The sequence below is a fragment of the Anopheles cruzii genome, chromosome 2 (genome assembly GCF_943734635.1).
Source record: "Anopheles cruzii chromosome 2, idAnoCruzAS_RS32_06, whole genome shotgun sequence".
Lineage (NCBI taxonomy): Eukaryota > Metazoa > Arthropoda > Insecta > Diptera > Culicidae > Anopheles > Anopheles cruzii.
In genome coordinates, this window is record NC_069144.1 from 33,637,083 (window position 1) to 33,656,762 (window position 19,680).

Genomic DNA, 19,680 nt, shown 5'->3' on the forward strand with positions numbered 1-19,680 from the left:
ACCTTCATACTCTTCATATAGCCCCACAGAATGAAGTCAAAAGAAATTGCCCAACAACAAGCACGCACAGTTTTCACAGTTGTCCCAATTGAAAGATTATTTTCAATCCGCTGTTTTACCGTAAATCGATCCATGACTAAAATGTAGTTCTTCGAAATGGTGTCTGATCGGTTGGCACTGGAATTGCAACTACGCTTCTCCACGAACAACTGCAGATTTTGATAAATCGGCCCGGTCTGTTCTTCTGAGATTTAAAAAAAAACTGTAGATTTGGAACAACGCTTTATCACAAAAAATGGTTGGTTCGCCCTTTTAGCGCATAATTAATCAAACCTCGTTCACTTTTTTCCTTTTGTTATTTTCGGGTAATTTTTGGACGATTGAGGTTTACTCGTAAAATCAATAGTAAAATTTAACCGAATGTGACCAACACAATCGATCAATCAACACTTCTATATTCCTTCTAAAAGAGTTTTTTGCTTTTATGTTATTAGATTCACAACAAAATAATGAAACGTCGAATGTAGGAAGTTGCCAACATCAGAGCAAAAATCAGTGCGATTTCATTGCCGTAGGATTGTCCGGTTCAGCTACTAATGTTGCTGCTGCTGATAGCCTTAGAATCTCTTCCAATTTGAGCAGCGATAACAGCTTCAACATTGAATCTCAATTGCAACTTGCACCACAAACTTCTACTGGCGGCAATGGAATTGCATCGACTGCAGATGGAACAGGAAAGGCTTGTACCGGAATCGTTGGTCCAACGGTAGACGAAGGCGATACCATTACGGTGATAGAAAATCCGTCAAACATAGAAACAGAGGTCATTAAATCATCACTTACTATCACAAACGCTACATCGCTGCGACTCAGTTTGCTACCGTGGAATTCGTACAACCGTTCTTTCATTCATCCGGCGAACGTGGCAGCCACCATAGATGTAATGGCCGCTTCTGATAGCAACCTTCGTCCAGGAGAAATTGTTATGCGTACTCTTTTCACCGATTTTACTGTTCAAGCAGAAAAAAAAATTGAAAGCATTATGCTAGACGGCTCAGATAAGAACCTTCCCAAATTACTACAGCGTGGCGAGGATTATCAATTCGATCAACTGCTGCAGGCGCTAGGTTTAGTGGCCGAACATTGTCTACCATCACTGCTGAAGGCACTGCTTGCGTGGCATAAGCACCAAGTCTGCGACAAGAATATTAAGCGGGATCTTCAATCAACCCCATCGCACTATCCTGCACAACCGCGGTCCGGCCTGGATCTGGAGTATCAACTTTTACGCCGTGAAGCAGCTGTGGAGTTTATCTTCTGTCTCGCACTGATCGAAATTCTTCGACAATTTCCTTTCCATCCGGGTCACGACGACCTTACGAAGCAGATTGAGAATCTGGCCTTTCGACAGTTCCGTTACAAGGAGGGTGCTCAGACGGCACCCAACGCGAACGATAACTATCGTATAGCTGATCTTTATGCAGAAGTTATTGGCGTGTTGGCGCAAAGTCGGTTTTCGTCTGTTCGCAAACGATTCATGACAGAGTTAAAAGAACTGCGGAGCAAGGAACCGAGCCCGTTTACGACTCACAGCATCATCAGCCTGCTAATGGGAATGAAATTCTTTCGGGTTAAGATGGCACCGATCGAGGAATTTGAAGCGTCATTCCAGTTCATGCACGAATGTGCTCAGTATTTTCTCGAAGTTAAAGATAAGGATATCAAGCACGCAATGGCGGGGTTGTTCGTCGAAATACTGGTTCCGGTGGCAGCTACTGTAAAGAACGAAGTCAATGTACCATGCGTTAAAAATTTTATTGATCTACTCTACTCGCAGACGCTCGATGCATGCACCAAATCGAAGCACAAACTAGCGCTCTTTCCACTCGTTACCTGTTTACTGTGTGTTTCACAGAAACTATTCTTTCTTAGTAATTGGCACTGCTTTCTGGCGATGTGTTTGAGCAATCTAAAGAATAAAGATCCGAAAATGAGCCGCGTGGCTCTCGAATCGCTCTATCGACTGCTTTGGGTGTATATAATTCGGATCAAGTGTGAATCGAACTCAGCTACACATTCTCGCCTACAAAGCATTGTTAACTCGCTATTTCCTCGAGGCTCAAAGGCAGTCGTCCCTCGCGATACACCGTTGAATATTTTTGTCAAAATTATTCATTTCATCGCAAAGGAGCGACTCGATTTTGCGATGCGCGAGATTGTGTTCGAGTTGCTGTGTGTTGGAAGACCGATCAAAATTATTATGACACCAGAGCGGATGAGCATAGGCTTGCGAGCGTTCATGGTTGTAGCAGACTCGTTACAGCAGAAGGATGGTGAACCACCGATGCCACGAACGGTCGGCGTATTACCGTCTGGAAACACACTACGAGTAAAAAAAACCTATTTGAACAAAATGCTCACGGAGGACACGGCGCGCAGTATAGGAATGGCAAACTACTTTCCACACGTTCGACGTGTTTTCGTTGACATTCTACGGGCACTGGACATTCATTGTGGGCGACCGCTGATGATGACAGTGATACAAAATCAAAGTAAGGAGCTGGATGAAATGCTGACGGGAGAACGGAAGCCGCGGATCGATTTGTTTCGAACCTGCATTGCGGCGGTTCCACGCTTAACGCCGGACAACATGACGGGTCATGAGCTGGTTGATATGTTGGCCCGTTTGACAATTCACATGGACGAAGAACTACGCGGATTGGCTCATCAGTCGTTGCAAACACTAGTCTACGATTTTCCCGAATGGCGTCAAGATGTTATTCAAGGTTTCAGTCAGTTTCTGGCCCGTGACGTTGTGGATACCTTCCCTCAGTTACTGGACAATGGGTTGCGGATGCTTTACGCATTCCTAACAGTGTGGCGTAACTCTTTGGGACCGGTCATCAGTGGTACCTGTAACAGCAACACGCTTAACAGTAAAGTCGTTACCACCAATGCGGGTGGTCCGATGGGGGTACACCTGCTTCCCAGTGGAAAAAATGTTAGTCTGCCGCGAGGGAACCAACCTGAGCTCGTGCCGACAAAGGCAACACAGCCGGTCAACGCGTCGCTGAATGTGGCAACAATCAATTCAAACTCTAGTGGCAGTTCAGGAATATCTTCCATAACTCAAACGACAAGCACTACGACCGGTGGTGCAGTTGGCGGAACGGCGACAAGTGGTAGCAGCGGCATTCCAGGTACCGCTGGTTCCATTGGCGGTGTTGTGGGAGGAGGTGATACATCTAGCTGTGGTAGGAAGATACACGAGCAACCCTTAGTCTCCACGATGCAGATGGTGGAAGGATTAGCACTGGTGATGTTATGCAACTGTCGTTCACAACCGAGAAAATTTGCTGTCAGCATACTGAAAGAGGTGAGTGATGGAAAACTTTATTGATGCTGCGTCTTAGTTCGCTAGTTCTTAGTGTGCTAGTTCTATACTAGTTCTCTAGTTTTCTTTTGTTCCGGGCAGGCAGTGCGTCGCATACTAGTGTATTTACGCATTGTTTTGTTTTTTTTATTGTTTTTTTTTTATCGCAAAGAACGCGCTAAGCTGTATTTTTTAATCCTATTTCTTAATTCTACCGACTTATAAACTTATTGACCATGTAAGTTATATTTCTTTCGAGCGACGAAGTAATCCGCACGGTTCGGCTCGTTCTAATAATCTCATCTTCTAATCAAATTCTCTGCTCTTTTATACTAATTTGTGTCCTCCATCCGTCGCCTAAAACTGATAACGATTAGCTACAGCGCTCACAGCGCTGACTCTCGTCAATGAGTGGCCCAGCGCTCTCACACAACACAAAACTAACGTTAACTTATTCCTAGTGTGTTTACCTGGTGTTAGTTAAACTACTTTTTGTTCATGCTGTTGTTTTTGTGATCTATTGTTGGTCTATTGCTGATTCCATTCTTTATTGTTAGTATATTGTGTTTGTTGGAGGTGGTGGAGTGGTTGAGTAGGTTGGTTACGTATTATCACATGTCGAGGCAGAGTCGCTGAGGCAAGTGGCGTAACTCGTAAGAGGGAATCCGCCTACAAAACCGCCTGTTTCCAAATCACCCTTTTTGGCTAGAGACTGACTGACTGAGTTTTCATTGCACATGATTCCGCAGTGAGTGAAAGAGATCCGAACTATATACAGAAGGATTTTTAAACGTAGTTGTCAAGAGCTCCAGAATCCAGCCCGTGAAAAGATTAGGTTGGCTAAAAAGAAATCAATGGAGTGAAAATTTCGGACGCGCATTTATTATTAGGTGTTTTCTGTATGGCCAAACTCTACATTCAGATCAGTTCTGTCAACAATTGTACCGTTTGAAGCTAGCGATTTACCAGAAACGGCAAGAATTGGACAACAGCCGTTTGAGCATAAAGAGAGCACAAGGTGTCAAACGCCTATGATTAAGAGGACGAATACCGAGCAAAAGACATCGTACATTATAGTGAGGAAGATTATTTAATGGGTACCAACCCGTCGTAGGCTCGGTCAGCTGACTCTTTGAAATTTGATCTGAACTGACTCGATAGGGTCCACCCAGCATTGAGTCTGTGGATGCCACACCACACAGGCATGCTCGAGAATTAGACGGACAGACAGAGTTTTCAGGCACATGACGTCAGTGAACTCTTTAGACATTCGTAATATGAAACCTAACTGGGGGCCACACGAATCGTAAAACCGAGCATACAATTATTTATAATGTCAAATCGTTTATGCTTCGTTTGGTAGGCTTAAAATATAAAAACGTGGTCACCGAAATGTTTACATTCGTGTTTTTGGCCCGAGAAAAAAGAAATCGAAGAGGTAAGTTAATTTCTGAACAATTTTTTCTGTTTTATTTTAGATTTTGTTGCTGTACCAGCAAATAACTTACATTATCGTGTGTTTGTAAACAAAGCGTTTGCAAACGGTGATTACGCTCGGTTTTACGCTTGGTTTTACGTGTCCGCTGAGGCATAAACGTTTTGACATAAGCGCAAACGATTTGACATTTCAGATTAATGTCAAATCGAGTGTTTACGCCTCGTGTGGCCCCCCCCGTAACACTCTGAGAGCGCTGCTGATTATCTACTCATAATGACACTTAAAATTAAGCTTAGAATATAAAACAACACCTAAGTCACGAACGGCGGCAATTCTAGGGATAGAATGCAGCTTATACAAAAAGAGTAACGGGTCTTTCCTTCGCGAAATCGTTATCATATTACACTTATTAAGATTGACCGACACTCCATTGAAGATACACTAACGTTCAAAAACAACTATAGTAAGGCCCTGAAGGATCTTGCATTTAGAAATGTTACTAATAGGCAAAAACAGTTTGAGATCATCTGTATACAAAAGATGACACTCAGGAAGAAGGGAGTACTAACATCGTGCAGGAATATAATGAAGAGTAACGGACCAAGATTACTTCCCTGAGGCACACCAGACACATTCGAAAATACATCGGACACACAATCGTCAATTTTCCCCAGAATTTCACGGGGAGAGAGAAAGGACTTAAATCACCTTACGAAAGTAGAACCAACACCAATTTTCAACCATTTTTTAACAGAATCTCATGAGGCACTCGGTGAAAAGCGGCACTGACGTTAGTATAAATTACATCCAATTGTTATCAGAAAGTGTAATACTTGACGAATGGACCAGGTGTAACAGGCTAGTGTTGACCGAACAAACCAAACAAACAAACAGGACATGGATTCAGCTATGTCGCAGTCGGCTCTCAGCCATGCTTACTATCCCTGGAGTGTCTGTTTATTCGGGTTCATGGAACGAACGCGTGTGCTTCAGCAATGTTGAACAGCTTACTACACGTACCACACGCTACACGTTTTGTAAATCGGAAGCATCCAGGATCGTTTCCAAAGAGGCCAATGTCGTTCAAGATCATCGTGTCCGTTATAACAGGCAGCGAGCACGAAACCAGGTCGTGAGGGACATAGCTCAGAGCCTATCTACAAGGTCCGCAGACAGTGAACAAGCATTAAACAAGTTAGCGAAGTGTGCAGAAAAGAAGTTTAGTTTCCGAACACAAAATATTTTAGCCAAACGAGGATGAAAAATATGTTTAAGTCAACCAAAAATCAATCAAAAACATTAAATAAGATGTGAGCTCCTAAAGAGTCATTTACAAGAACGAGCTCGAGCATCCTTGCGATGAAGTTAGCGATTTCGTTAACCTTGTATAGGTTGTATTTATTATAACAATACAAGCCCATTTTTTGTTGTATTTAAATTATTGAAATACCCGTTTTTAGTCGCTATCTCGTTTCTTATCCTTTGTCATTGTTATTGGTAACATTGCTGAAAAATTTAAATTGTAATGTTTAATATAAAATGCGCCCACTTATGTAAATTACTGTCGTTCCCAAAGGTTAAAATGCTGAAGAAGTTACTTGGCATTCCAGAAACAGAGGCATCGCTTATTGACGTTATCGATCGGTGTTGTCCCCAGGTGAGCTCTGCGTTGATTTTCACCGAAAATAATTTTTGGCGTACGCAAATTGATAATATCGTATTGGTAAAGGTTCTCGAGAAATGTTTGCATATGCTACCACAAACTGACCGTACCGCGATGCTGAATGCTAACGTAATCGACCTACAGTGGATAGTCGATCGCAACAGTGGGGTGTGGACGACGGGACACGTAGAGGACTCAACGAAAGCGTCCATGTTAACACTCTGCCTGTCGCAGTCTGCTCTCAGCCATGCTTACGATCCCTGGAGTGTCTGTTTATTCGGGTTCATGGAACGAACGCGTGTGCTTCAGCAATGTCCCTCGGTCGTGGCACAAGCGTGGCCTATCTGCTATCAACGGGCAACGAGTCTATTCAACGTGATAGACCCGACGTATGTATCGTTAAATGTATGATATTTTGACATGTTTTCGCCGTTGTTCACTTATTTTGTCTACGTTTCGTCTCTATTTTTTACAGTCCTGTCAGCGACAACCGTGCATCGCTGTTGCGCAGCTCTGCTCCTACTAAAAAACCTCCATCCGAGGCACAACGTGACTCGTTAATGCACCTATGGAAAAATCAGGTCGCTTTAGCGATGCGACTCATTCCACAAATGCCCAGTGTTGCCGTGCGTTGTGCCTCACCCGACCTCAGTTTAAGGTGAGTGCCTCATTGGTTTTGTGGTCATGTTAATCCTAGTGAGGAAAATATTACCAACAGACATATGTAGCTACATTGATACATTTTATTCGAGTATATGTAAAATAGGTTTTTTCTTGTTTTCATCTATAATAGTAGACGTACCATTTTCACACCTCAATAGGTCGAATAATGTATAGTTATACTGAATTTCAGATTTACGACTTATTACATATGGCAAATAAGTTTGGGTGGATTTCTTTTGATTTCGGTCTTTCCGGAATTGTGTAATCGCTAATCGCTTTTGATATTAAGATTCAGGATATAAATATGCTTCAACTAATCATAAAAAAACGGTATGAGCATAGTTATAATTTGCTATACATTTAAATTTCTGCCCCAAACTTAAAACATAAAACTTCTACGTTTGAACTATTTTGAAATCGCGCGGGCGTTGTTCATTTCATTTGTTTGGGGCAAACTTAACTACTCATTGATCGATCTGATAAGTTTTTGGTATATTTTAAAATTACAAATATATAACTGCTTCTGATGTTTTCCAATAATTCAATTACACTCACATATAATTGTAGTGATTATACATGTATTACATAGTGATAATACATGTAATGTCTTTTCGCAGATGTTTTCATTGTATTTTGTGCTGTATGTATGTGAGACTAAAATCTAGAACTATATGTTTATGTTCGGAATTGCCTGTGCATCTAGCTTTACTTCTTCCAATCAAGTATAACGATAAATATATACTGTCACAACAATGTGGAAAAATGATGGCAACTTGTAACCTTCATACGAATATAGAGTGAAAAGTTTTCGAACCAACAAAGTAAGAAGACAATTTTTCTGATCTTTTTTTCAACAACTTTGTAGCTCGGCACAGTTTTCTCAGCGATACTCCCATCTCTGTAACCCGTCCAAATAGTATTCGGCGTTGTCTCTTCAAAATAGTTGTTCTCGAAGGCTCTTCATTAGACGAAAAGTCGATTCTCCAAGCGCAATTTTCAGATGAGGGAACAAAAAGAAATCGGTTTGGGTTAGATCTGTTGAGTAAGGCAGATAACTAAGCAGCTCGAACCGATTTTAGCCATGGCGACTGCTGAGATGGTGCGGTGTCTTGATGAAACCGGATTTTATTTTTCTTCAAATGTGGCCGCCTGTCCGCTTAGTTCTGCTTTTAGCTTGTCAAGTAATGATGCGTAGTATACTACTTTTTGAAGATAATCTATCGCATAAAAAAAAGGTATCACTTTCGCAGTCGAAAAAACAGATTTTGCTGTTTTTAGAGAATGTTCCACATTTGCAGTCCACTGTTTGAATTGTAGTTTTGTTTTGGGCGTATAGTAGTGTATCTAAGATTCATCTACATTAATAAATCGGAGCCAACACTTGGACTTATTGCGCCAACAGGGCTTTGGAAATGTCCATTCGAACACTTTTTTGGTCTAACGTGGGAAAAAGAGGCACTCAACACTCACACCAACTCACTCAACACTACCACCAACTCACTCAACACTCACACCAACTCACTCAAACGACTGTTACATAACAACTGCTCTGCTAACTGCTAACAACAGCAAAATAGCCGAAACCGTGAAGAGTAACTGTCAGTAGATGAAAAATGAAATTCACTAGCATTTATTTTTTAATGCTAATTTATGACATCTTCAAGTTGAACTTCAGAAACTTTTCACACTCGTATTAAAAATTTGAGTATTGGTATATTGTATTATTATAAAAGTAGATTAAAATCGTAACGTAATTTCGCTTTCAAAAATATTTAATTTGTTTTTGAAATGTTGTTAGTTTTATTGTAATATGATCAAATTTATATTTTAATTAGGGTTGGATCGGTAGTTCTATTCTAGTTAGCTCTATTATGACGGAAAATTTGTTCACCATGCAAACACATGTGTTATAATTGTTGTTGTAACTATTTGTACTAATTTAAATTTTTTAAATTCTTCGTACAAAGAAAACGGATCTAAAAATGAAGGATTCAACTTTTGTACACAATTTATTTATTCTTTTTCATTATAACGCATGATATTATTTTAATGCTTTTATTCGTACTTATTTTGGAATAATCCTACGCTTTTGGAAGAGTTTGGTCATATTGTTATTATTAAAGTTTCCTTTTTGGTGGTCCTGTTTTTGATTTTCCATTCACTGGTGAACTAACTTTGGGTAACTTGAAATCGCAGCTTGTTTCATGCTATAATGAGAATAGGGCGTGGACTTATATAATTTACATATAACAGATATTTTTTTCTTGTAGCAATTGCTTCTATTTCACATATACCATAACCGCTCAGTATAAAAACTGCATCCAGTTTTGGTTTTAGGAACGAACTTACCATTGAATTTTGCAGATTTATGTAACAATTCAGAATACGAGAAACATCGGATAGCGTAATGGAAATATAATAGCAACACTTAATTTTTTTTTCGTGTTTCTTCTCTTTTACACCAACGCTCTATGTCCTGTCAAACGAACAACAATTTTCACCGTACCGGTCTCCACGGCTATACCACGGCTACAACAATTATTTTTTCCGCAACCTTTTACCTTCTTTGTATCTTTTAATACATACTATTTCAAAATTTAATTCTTCACAATATTGGCGATTGTCACACAACAATTGGTATAAAATTATTGATTGGGGCCTTATTCTTTAAACACCTACGATAAAACATCAAATTACACAATGCTCCAAATTACATGGAAATCAGTCTGCATGATCAGTCGGATTCCCGCTCGTTATCTGATTCTCTGGACAACATACCATCATCCGTGTTTGGACCAGAAGGAATTGTGACACGCTTCACCCTACCTCTATCCTATGGGCGCAAAGATGCGAGGCCTAAGAGACAAGGGTAAAGTTATTCCTTTCGCCTAGTATTATAATTATTTTATTTTGCTATATACATCGTTCTTCGTTTCGTTTTCCCTCAGTGATTTAATTGTTCTGTTCTACCACTTGTTGTAACATATTTTTTTGACAGTTTAAAAAAATATTATTAAGTGTATCAATAAGGTTGTGCCGTTTTTTTTTTATTGAAAAACAAAAACAAATTTTAATCGAAACTCGGAAAAATTTAAAAGAAATTCTTTTTAACGGTGATTTTTTGTTTTATCACTTAACAAAACTATCAAAGGATACCTATTAGTGATGTTCAAATAGTGTTTTTTTTATAGAAGGCGCTGTTCGCTTGGTATTAACCGTTGCGCTAACGTGTAGTAGATAAAATGCGTATAGCATCCGTTAGCGATAACAGCTCTGGTGGTTTTTCTTGCAATCGCTTTCCTCTGCACCATTTTGCTCGTAATCGCCATAGGGGACAATAAAAAACAATCCTTGTATCGAATTGTGATGATTCATAAAAGGTTGACAAATACAACATCCGTAGCATAATTGCATGTCGAGGTAGCAGGTGTAAATGTTGAAATTATATCTGGGGGGCCACACGATAAAAACGTAAAACCGAGCGTTTGTAAACAAACGCAATGTCTTACGTTTTATGTTTTACAGGGTCCGCTGAGGCACAAAGGTTTTGACACAAGCCGATCGATTTCACGTGATACATTTTTTTACGTTTTATATTTTACGGATCGTGTGGCCCGCCAGTATAGGTTTTCGGTGATCTTCCGATTTTTGATAAATACTAGGTTGTTCATTATATTCGGAGCCTCGATAACAAGGAGCGATGCTATGAGCCTAATTTTTTATTTGTTATATTGGTACACTCTTCAAATGAACGTATGTGAAGTTTCATTTCAATCGGTCACTTAATTTTATTTTTACGAGCCATTTAGTATCGACATGTCACAATATTTTTTTACAGCTGTTATGACGTCATCATTTGATGAAAAACACTTTCCGCACACGATTTTTTTTTGGTCTGAAAACAGATGGAAGTCGCTAAGGGCCAAATCTGTTGAATAGGGTGAATACTTCAACAATTCGAACTTTAATTAATGGATTTTTGCTATTTTCAAATTGCTCTTGTGACACGGTGCATTGCGCTGATGAAAGACGATGTTTTTCTTATGCAAACCAGGGCTTTTTTAACAAATTTTCACTTTCAGTATGTCTTAAATGTTACAAAAATAATTAAAATTTATTGTTTTATCAATTTGCAAGTAATCCGCCAGCAAAATTCCATTCACATCCCACAAAACTGATGCTAACATCTTTTTAGTAAATTTCTGGACGAACTCGTTTCGGAACTGAAGAAAAGGGTTCACACCACTCCTTAGACTCTTGTTTTGATTCAGGATCATAGTGATAGACCCAAGTCTCATCCACAGTAATGATTCAATGCACAAAATCCACTTTATCCTATCGAAAACGCTTTAAATGTTGTCAAGAAAGATGCATTTGAATGGCTTTTTAGCGAATGCGGCAGCCATTTTGCAAACAGCTTTCAGGAACCCAAAACTCCTGTCAAAATATTGGTTATACTGCTCAATGAGTTGGCTAGGGATTGTACTTAATTTCTATCAGTGATTTGACGATTTTCGAAAACGATATTCTATATTGTTTTATGATTTCCGATGTTGTGTCTGTTTTTTGACGTTTTTGACATGGATCGTCTTGAAGGCTACTACGACCACGTCTAAACTCATAACTGCCCCTTTTAACCACCTAATTAAAGGCAAAGAGTCCTTATACACTTTCAACATTCGTGCATAATTTTCCTTTGCTTTTAAACCTTTCAAAAATAAAAATTCAATCACTGCACGAGACTTGATTTTTTCCATTGTGAAAAATACTGTGACATGTCGATACTAAATGGCTTGTACAAAAAAAAGTAAGTGACCGATTGAAATGAAACTTTACATACGTTCATTTGAAGAGTGTACCAATATAACAAATAAAAAATTAGGCTCATAGCATCGCTCCTTGTTATCGAGGCTCCGAATATAATGAACAACCTAGTATATAATTTTCACGAGAACACGAAGTAATCACCGTTTGATACTAAACATTTCTCAGGTAAATGGGAACTTGCTGTTTGATACACAATTGCAACAATTTCTGTCAATTGTTAATGTGTTTGTGCTTTGTCTGGAACCAACAACTACTGTAATTTATCTTTTTAAACATTTTCACTGCATCAGGATGGTTGTTTTCCTTTAGATCGAAATTACCGCTTTCGAATTGCCGCATTCATCTACTACATGGCCTCACATGAAAAATATTAAACTGCTGCAACATGTATGTTGTGCTTTCACACGTAAACGTTGTATTTCGACCCCTGTTTCGTCAAATGAAAAAGCAAAAGCAGCGAATGTCCTTTATTCGGAATGAAACTCAAAATTGTTAACATACTCAACAACTAAGATCACCCGTTGATAGAATTGTTAAAAATATGAGGTCAGAACCTAAGCAGCACGGAAAGAAGTTTTTGCCACATGGAATTTACATTGCATTCGAAAAAAAAATACATCCTCGAATAATCTTAAAAAGAAAAATGAAACTACTAGTATTACTAGGAATTTTTAAAACGGCATATTTTAATTGGTACTCCTATTTTGTTTGAATTTTCCGAATAAGTCAACTTTGACACTCTTTCCAATCTAACATTTCTCTTTAGTATTAGTGTGTAATGTTGAGTACGATGGTCTTTTGTGAACACAGTCGCTTAGTTCGTTTGCGTCACAGTTCACTCTGATCATAGATACTAGGCTGCTCATTAAATTCTGGGCCTCGAAAACAGATGGCGCTACGCTACGCTTGCTACGAGCCTAATTATTTTTTGTCGTATTGGTACACTATTGAAATGAACGTATGGAAAGTTTAATTTCAATTGGTCACTTACTTTTTTTACAAGCCTTTTAGTATTGACAGTTTTTTTGTCACGTTACAGTATGCTTTACAGCTGCTATGACGTCATCATTTGATGAAAAACGGTTTCCGCGCAGGATTTTTTTTAGGTTTGAAAACAGATGGAAGTTACTAGGGGCCAAATCTGGTGAATAGGGTGGATACTTCAACAATTCGAACTTTAATTCACGGATTTTTGCCATTTTCGAAATGCTCTTCTGACAGGGTGCGTTGCCCTGATGAAAGAGGTCGTTTTTCTTCTGTTTCTAAAATGTAACAAAAATAATCAAAATTTATTGTTTTATCAATTTGCAAGTAATTCGCTAGCAAAATTCCATTCGCATCCCACAAAACTGATGCTAACATCTTTTTTGGCAATTTCTGGACGAACTCGTTTCGGAACCGAAGAAAACGGTTCAAACCACTCCTTAGACTCTCGTTTTGATTCAGGATTATGAAGTCACATACCTAGTGTTAATTCAATGCACAAAATCCACTTTATCCTATCGAAAACGCTTTAAATATTGTCAAGAAAGATGCATTCGAATGGCTATTTAGCGAATGCGGCACCCATTTTGCAAACAGCTTTCAGGAATACAAAACTTCACTCAAAATATTGGTTTTATTGCTCAATGAGTTGGTTAGGTCTTGTACTTAATTTCTATTAGTGATTGGACGATTTTCGAAAACGATATCCTGTATTGTTTTACGATTTTCGATGTTGTGTCTGTTTTTCGACGTTTTTGACATGGATCGTCTTGAAGGCTACACGACCACGTCCAAACTCATAACTACCCCTTTTTACCACCTAATTAAAGGTAAAGAGTCCTTATACACTTTCTACATTCGTTCATAAATCTCCTTTGCTTTTAAACCTTCCAAAAATAAACATTCAATCACTGCACGATACTTGATTGAGTGAAAAATACTGTGACATGTCGATACTAAATGATTTGTAAATAAGTGACCGATTGAAATTAAACTTCACATACGTTCATTTGAAGAGTGAACGAATATAACAAAAAAAAAATTAGACTCGTAGCAGCGCCCTTTGTTTTGCCGAGGCTCCGAATTTAATGAGCAGCGTAGTATAATTTTCATGATTACTTTACATCCACTTCGTGTATACATATATGATCATTTACATTCTGTGAACATCAGATTATTACGGCATATGAATTTACAATAATTGCTTCAATATCTGAATAAATGGAAAAGTTTTGAGGATTAGCCAGCCCGTATATATATATATTGACTGCTATATTCACCTAGTATGGTTGTGCTAAATAAACATAAATTTAGTTTGCAACTGACCTTTGAAAGGATTAGACCATGTCAACTTTTGTTCCTGAAAAGGGGTTTGTGGGGATTATTATTTTTCTGCTACATGTTTAAGAAAGCTGCTACAGAATCGCATCAAATAAATGTCGAAGCTTGTTTTTGGAAAATCGCAGTGCTTTGAGTGGTTTTAAAAATTTAAAAATGGCAACTTTGACAAACAAAGAGGCGTCAGTGGACTCAAAAAAAAATGAAATTTCTGATGGCACGAGAAACGTGTGGTTTGACACAAGCTCCTAAAACCTTGTGAAACCGTTAATTCATTCATCATTCATTCGAAATTCTCGAAGTCGAAATTGGAGCACTAAATGGTTTGCTTCAAAAGACGAAGAATTCCTTGCCTGGGAATCCACGATTTAGCAGAGAGATAGGAGAAAAGTTTTAATTTTTCGTTTCAATGTAATGAACATTTGATTTCTTTGAAAAAAGTTTCATTTTCAAGTTCTAGACCTGCTACTTTGGTATTTCGATATAACAACGTATGCGCTATAACATAACTATAACGCCATGACTCAACCAACAATAGGGAGCAGAACTTTTGACAAATTTCGAATGTTGCTACGTCATCAGAACGAGTTTTCAGCGTAGCAGGACGTACAGCCGATTTGACGTTCTAACTCGATAATTTAGTTTGCAGCGAGCGTTGTTATATCGGAAGTTGGTTGTATTCATATGCATGTAAAATATAATTACGCACCAATATACACAAAAAAGATCCAAGTGTTGTTATGGCATTTGACGTAGTCTAGGTAAAATTCTAACAGTAAACGCGTGTATAGTGTTAAACCTTGCGACCGTTTACACACTGCTATTTGTTTGTGTTGTGAATTCGATGTTTGTCAGAAATTGTTTGCAGGTAGTTTGCTAGATATTTGTGGAGTAATATTTTGTGTAATGTGGGTTCTACATATTCGTTTTATATGCATATTTTTGCAGTTCCTCGCCAGATTCTTTGTCGGCGGACAGAAGCGACAAATCCAGCGGAACGATTGCGTCACCCGTGGCCCTATATAAGCTGGTTATCCCTTTGTTGCGCTGTGAAGCTGTGGACATCAGAGACGCTGTCGTCAATGCGCTGGGAATGATTAACCATGATGCACTCAAGTAATTCTGATGACAAATCTATGTTTTCATTTGTGAGCAGAAAGCTTGAATTTATCCAAAGGCTAATTGATTTCGATTGTTTTTATCTGATCTATTGTTTGGTTGACAGGGATTTAATGGAGGAGCTCGTAGTGTACATTCGTGAAGCGATAGACCGGAAACAGGAGAACATGCGTCGTCGTCGCCGTCGCGACGCATTGCGCTTGCAGCTCGTACGTGTGCTGGAAAAAATCGCGGAAAATGGTACTTTCGGTATTAGTCCGTTTGTGCTAGATCGCGAAACAATGTCGCTACATCCCACGTTTATCGAATACATTGATGGTGCTCGACTCTATTTCGAGTCAGAGACTGATAAAGATAGCGGCAGCATGCGCGATGTAAAAACACATTTTTGTGACTTTATTCGCAAAATGATTAAAAATTTTTCGCTAGAACTGTGTTCCACACTGCTGTCGCGAGAGTTGAAACGAAACTTAGTCAATCTTTTTGTCACTTGGAGTGGGTCAACATATGCGCTTTCGTTTGCAACTTGTTGTCACGGATCGCATGGTACTCAGCACGGACCGAGCGTTGGCAATAGTGCCAGTGGAGCAGGTAGCAATAGCGGTATAAGCAGTGGTTCCATTGGTGGAAGCGTATGGGGTGCCACGAATACTACAGCAAACATAGCATCGGCAGCCTCTGCTTCAGCCAGTACGATAACTGCAGAAGAGGAAAAATTACAATTCAGTGCATTACAGGTAAGTACGCGCCAAAACATATAAAAATGCTACAATAGTCATTTTAGGGTATTCATTTGTCGCCTTTTCCCAAGTATACAAAACAAACAAAACAAAATATTCGAACACATGAATCATTAATGCCAAACGATTGAAATGGTCACAAACGGGTTTTGAACGTAGACACTTTCTAAAAAAGTATTTTGTTTTAGCAAGAGTATCAACTACTGTATGTCGTCTTTTGGATTTATTGAGTTGTGTTTTAAAACACTTTTCCCAAAAATAAAATATAACACATTGTTCAAAAAGTCCCGGGACTAACTATGAAAACAGCATTTTATCGGCAAAATTCTTTATTATTCATCAACATAATCTCATACATACGGCCCGGTTCATTCTTCTAGGAAAAAAAATCAACATAATCTCCTTAAAGTGTAATGCAATCATTCCACACTTCTCTAACTTTTCAATTCCATGTTTGTAGAACGGTTTGTCTTTTGACTCAAAATGACCCTCAGTAGCAGCGATCACCTCCTCATTCGAGCCATATCTTTTTCCCTGGAGCATCTTTTTGAGATCCGTAAAGAGCCAGTAGTCGCTGGGGGGCAGATCCGGCGAGTATGGAGGATGAGGAAGCAGTTGGAAGCCTAATTCGTAGAATTTGGTCATTGTTTTGATAGAATTGTGCCATGGTGGCTTTTGTTCCATTGTGAGCAAATTCGGCACACATTTGGAAAAAAAAAAACCTTTTTCATAGCCAATTTTTGATGCAAAATAGTGAATGCACTACCAGTTGATATGTTCACCATCTTAGCTATCTCATGCACTTTCATTTTGCGGTCACCCATCACGATTTTCAATACTTGCTTGGTGTTTTCGGGAGTTAGTCATTTGGCCGACCCGAACGTTCCGCATCATTTGTATCAGCACGACCGCGTTTGAAGCAGCATACTACCGACAACTGGTTGGTTTCGACGGAGTAGAGTCCGGATAACGTTTTTCAAGCCATTGCTGAGCTTGAACAGTGTTTTTTCCCATTAAAAGACAATGTTTTATCAACACACGAAACTCGCTTTGGTCCATTTTTTCAGGATTGCAAAAGTAGCGTTACTCTAACCACTATAGCTTTCTTGGTTATGCTTCGAATTACATCAAATTTTGACACACCTCATCACCTACTTCCAAACCCTGGTATATGAATGGCATTATTAGCGCCATCTCTTAGTCCCGGGACTTTTTGAACGATGTGATAGATATGAATTAAAATGTTTGCTTGCTTGTTTGTTTGTTTGTTTGTTTGTTTGTTTGTTTGTTTGTTTGTTTGTTTGTTTGTTTGTTTGTTTGTTTGTTTGTTTGTTTGTTTGGTTGTTTGGTTGTTTGGTTGTTTGGTTGTTTGTTTGTTTGTTTGTTTGTTGAAGTTGTTGTTTTTACCATCCAGTTTTACCGAACTACACCAAACTGTGAAACATAACTTCATGTTAAAAACTGGGGTGTTCAATAAATTCCGAGCCTCGATAAGAAAATCATATTTTTATGGTTTGAAATACACTTTTTTATTCTGTATGGCCTCTTTGAACATCAATACACCTCATATCTTTTTTTAATATTTATTCATAGTGTTTCTAATTTATAAATTCCATCCCTGAAGTGAGAAAGGCTTCAAAATACGCGCAGCTTTTATGACGTCATCATTTGATGAAAAATGCTTTCTACGCATGATTTTGTCTGCAAACGGTAGATACTCCAACAATTCGAACTTCAATTCCTGGATTTTTGCAATTTTCATAATGCTCTTGACAGGGTGCATTGCCCTAATGAAAGAGAATGGTTTCTTCTGCAAACCGTTTTTTTTTCACGATTTTGCTCCTGCAGCTGGTCTAGTTTTACTCCGCTAACAACATATTGCGTATACTGCTCAATGAGATGACTAGGCTTTATACCAAATCTTTTTTCGTGATTCGATGATTTTCCAATACGATATCCTGAATTTTTTTACGATTTCGGGTGTTGTGTCTGTTTTTGGACGTTTTTGACGTGGATCGTCTTGAAGGCTTGTACGACCACGTTTAAATTCAGAAACCCGCTTTTTAATGTACTAATTGAAGCCAAAGAGTCCTTATACACTTTCAACATTCGTTCATAAATTTCCTTTGCTTTTAAACCTTTCAAAACTAAAAAGTCAATCACTGCACGATACTTGATTTTTTCCGTTGTAAAAAATACTGTGACACGTGGATACTATATGGCTTGTAAAAAAATATATCAAAACCAACTACACATACGTTCATATGAAGAGTGTATGTGTATACGTTCAAAAGAAGAGTCCGAATTTATTTAACACCCCGGTAAATAGCCAGAACACATCACCTCGCTTACTTATAGCGCGTAAAAATGCCTAGATTAGATTGTACCCATTGTATCTGTTCGGTATATTGTATACTATCGCCGTTACGATTTGAATTTGACGTACCGTCATTTCGCCATTTCGCCATTTCGCCATGGCTCTCTATTTCTCTCTTTTATGTTTCTGTCACTCCATGCGTGATCGAGCGCGTTTCGGCTCGATCCTTCAGTTCACGTCTACACGAGCGAGAATAAAGACATTCCATCAGAGAACTGTAAATCATTTTCCTCAAGTTGAACTCCCGGTTTTCATGCTACGGGAAACGCATGATCAGTATCTCAACACTCAACAATCAACAGATCACTCAATTTCAATATACAAGGCTGTAATAAAATCTGATTTAAATATTATGCAACAATGTTTATTTCAAAATTCGAGTGCGTATTCATGATGTGGTTTGGTTCTATCTTATGTTTGCTTCATCTAGTTTATGCACAGTGTGTGTATGCAACTATCTTTATTTCTATACATATTTTTTTTTATTTCTCGTATAGGCTGTGTCAGCAGTTCTTTGCTGCGGTCCATGTTTCGATTCGAGTCATCTGGCGGAAGATGGGGCAATTTATAGTTGGTTGGACATGCTAATGACGTCCAACGATGAGAAAGTAAGTAAACTTGAAACATACATAATATGAACACTGCCGTTCCTAAAGTCTGGGCGATAACTATTCGGGCCATTAGTTTCTTGTAATCAATTGAAAAACGTGAACTGTTAAGTTTTCACCATTTTAATTTTTGAGTGTTAAATAATAAGCTCTTTTTCCCTGCACTGTCTGTCGCTTACTGATCGTTTCGTCTTTTTTATTCGTTTTCGCACCTAACCGTTCGCTCTGGGGCCAGGTGTGCGTGTGAACTGTCGTCTTAGGCCAAACTCCCGGTAGATCCGTCAGGTGCACTGATGCCGACTTACAGGAATGCTCCGTTTTTACGTAACATAAACAACTATCTCGAACACAGCTGCATGGCGATGACTTGGCGATGTCTTGAACTTGAAGTGATGGTCCTTAAGGTCTCCACTCCAGGCTCCCGGATGGCTCACTCTAGCACGATGTTTAAGAGGAGAAATGCTAGGCTTCCCTAGGCCTTGGCGCAATCCCTTTGTAATAGTGAAGTGATTAGAGAGCTTACTATCCACCATTAAGACCAGTGACGTCG

At 38.8% G+C, this 19,680-nt stretch overlaps 1 protein-coding gene across 1 annotated transcript in view; it reads left to right on the top strand.

Annotated features, from left to right (window-relative positions):
- LOC128278906 (protein furry) overlaps positions 1-19,680 on the top strand; it is a 58,645-nt gene that overhangs the window by 3,570 nt on the left and 35,395 nt on the right. Inside the window, exons 2-9 of the mRNA XM_053017631.1 lie at positions 495-3,376; positions 6,388-6,468; positions 6,541-6,863; positions 6,950-7,132; positions 9,863-10,006; positions 15,235-15,402; positions 15,512-16,142; positions 19,020-19,130. Coding sequence (XP_052873591.1) covers positions 495-3,376; positions 6,388-6,468; positions 6,541-6,863; positions 6,950-7,132; positions 9,863-10,006; positions 15,235-15,402; positions 15,512-16,142; positions 19,020-19,130 — 4,523 coding nt within the window. The remainder of the gene's footprint in view (positions 1-494; positions 3,377-6,387; positions 6,469-6,540; positions 6,864-6,949; positions 7,133-9,862; positions 10,007-15,234; positions 15,403-15,511; positions 16,143-19,019; positions 19,131-19,680) is intronic.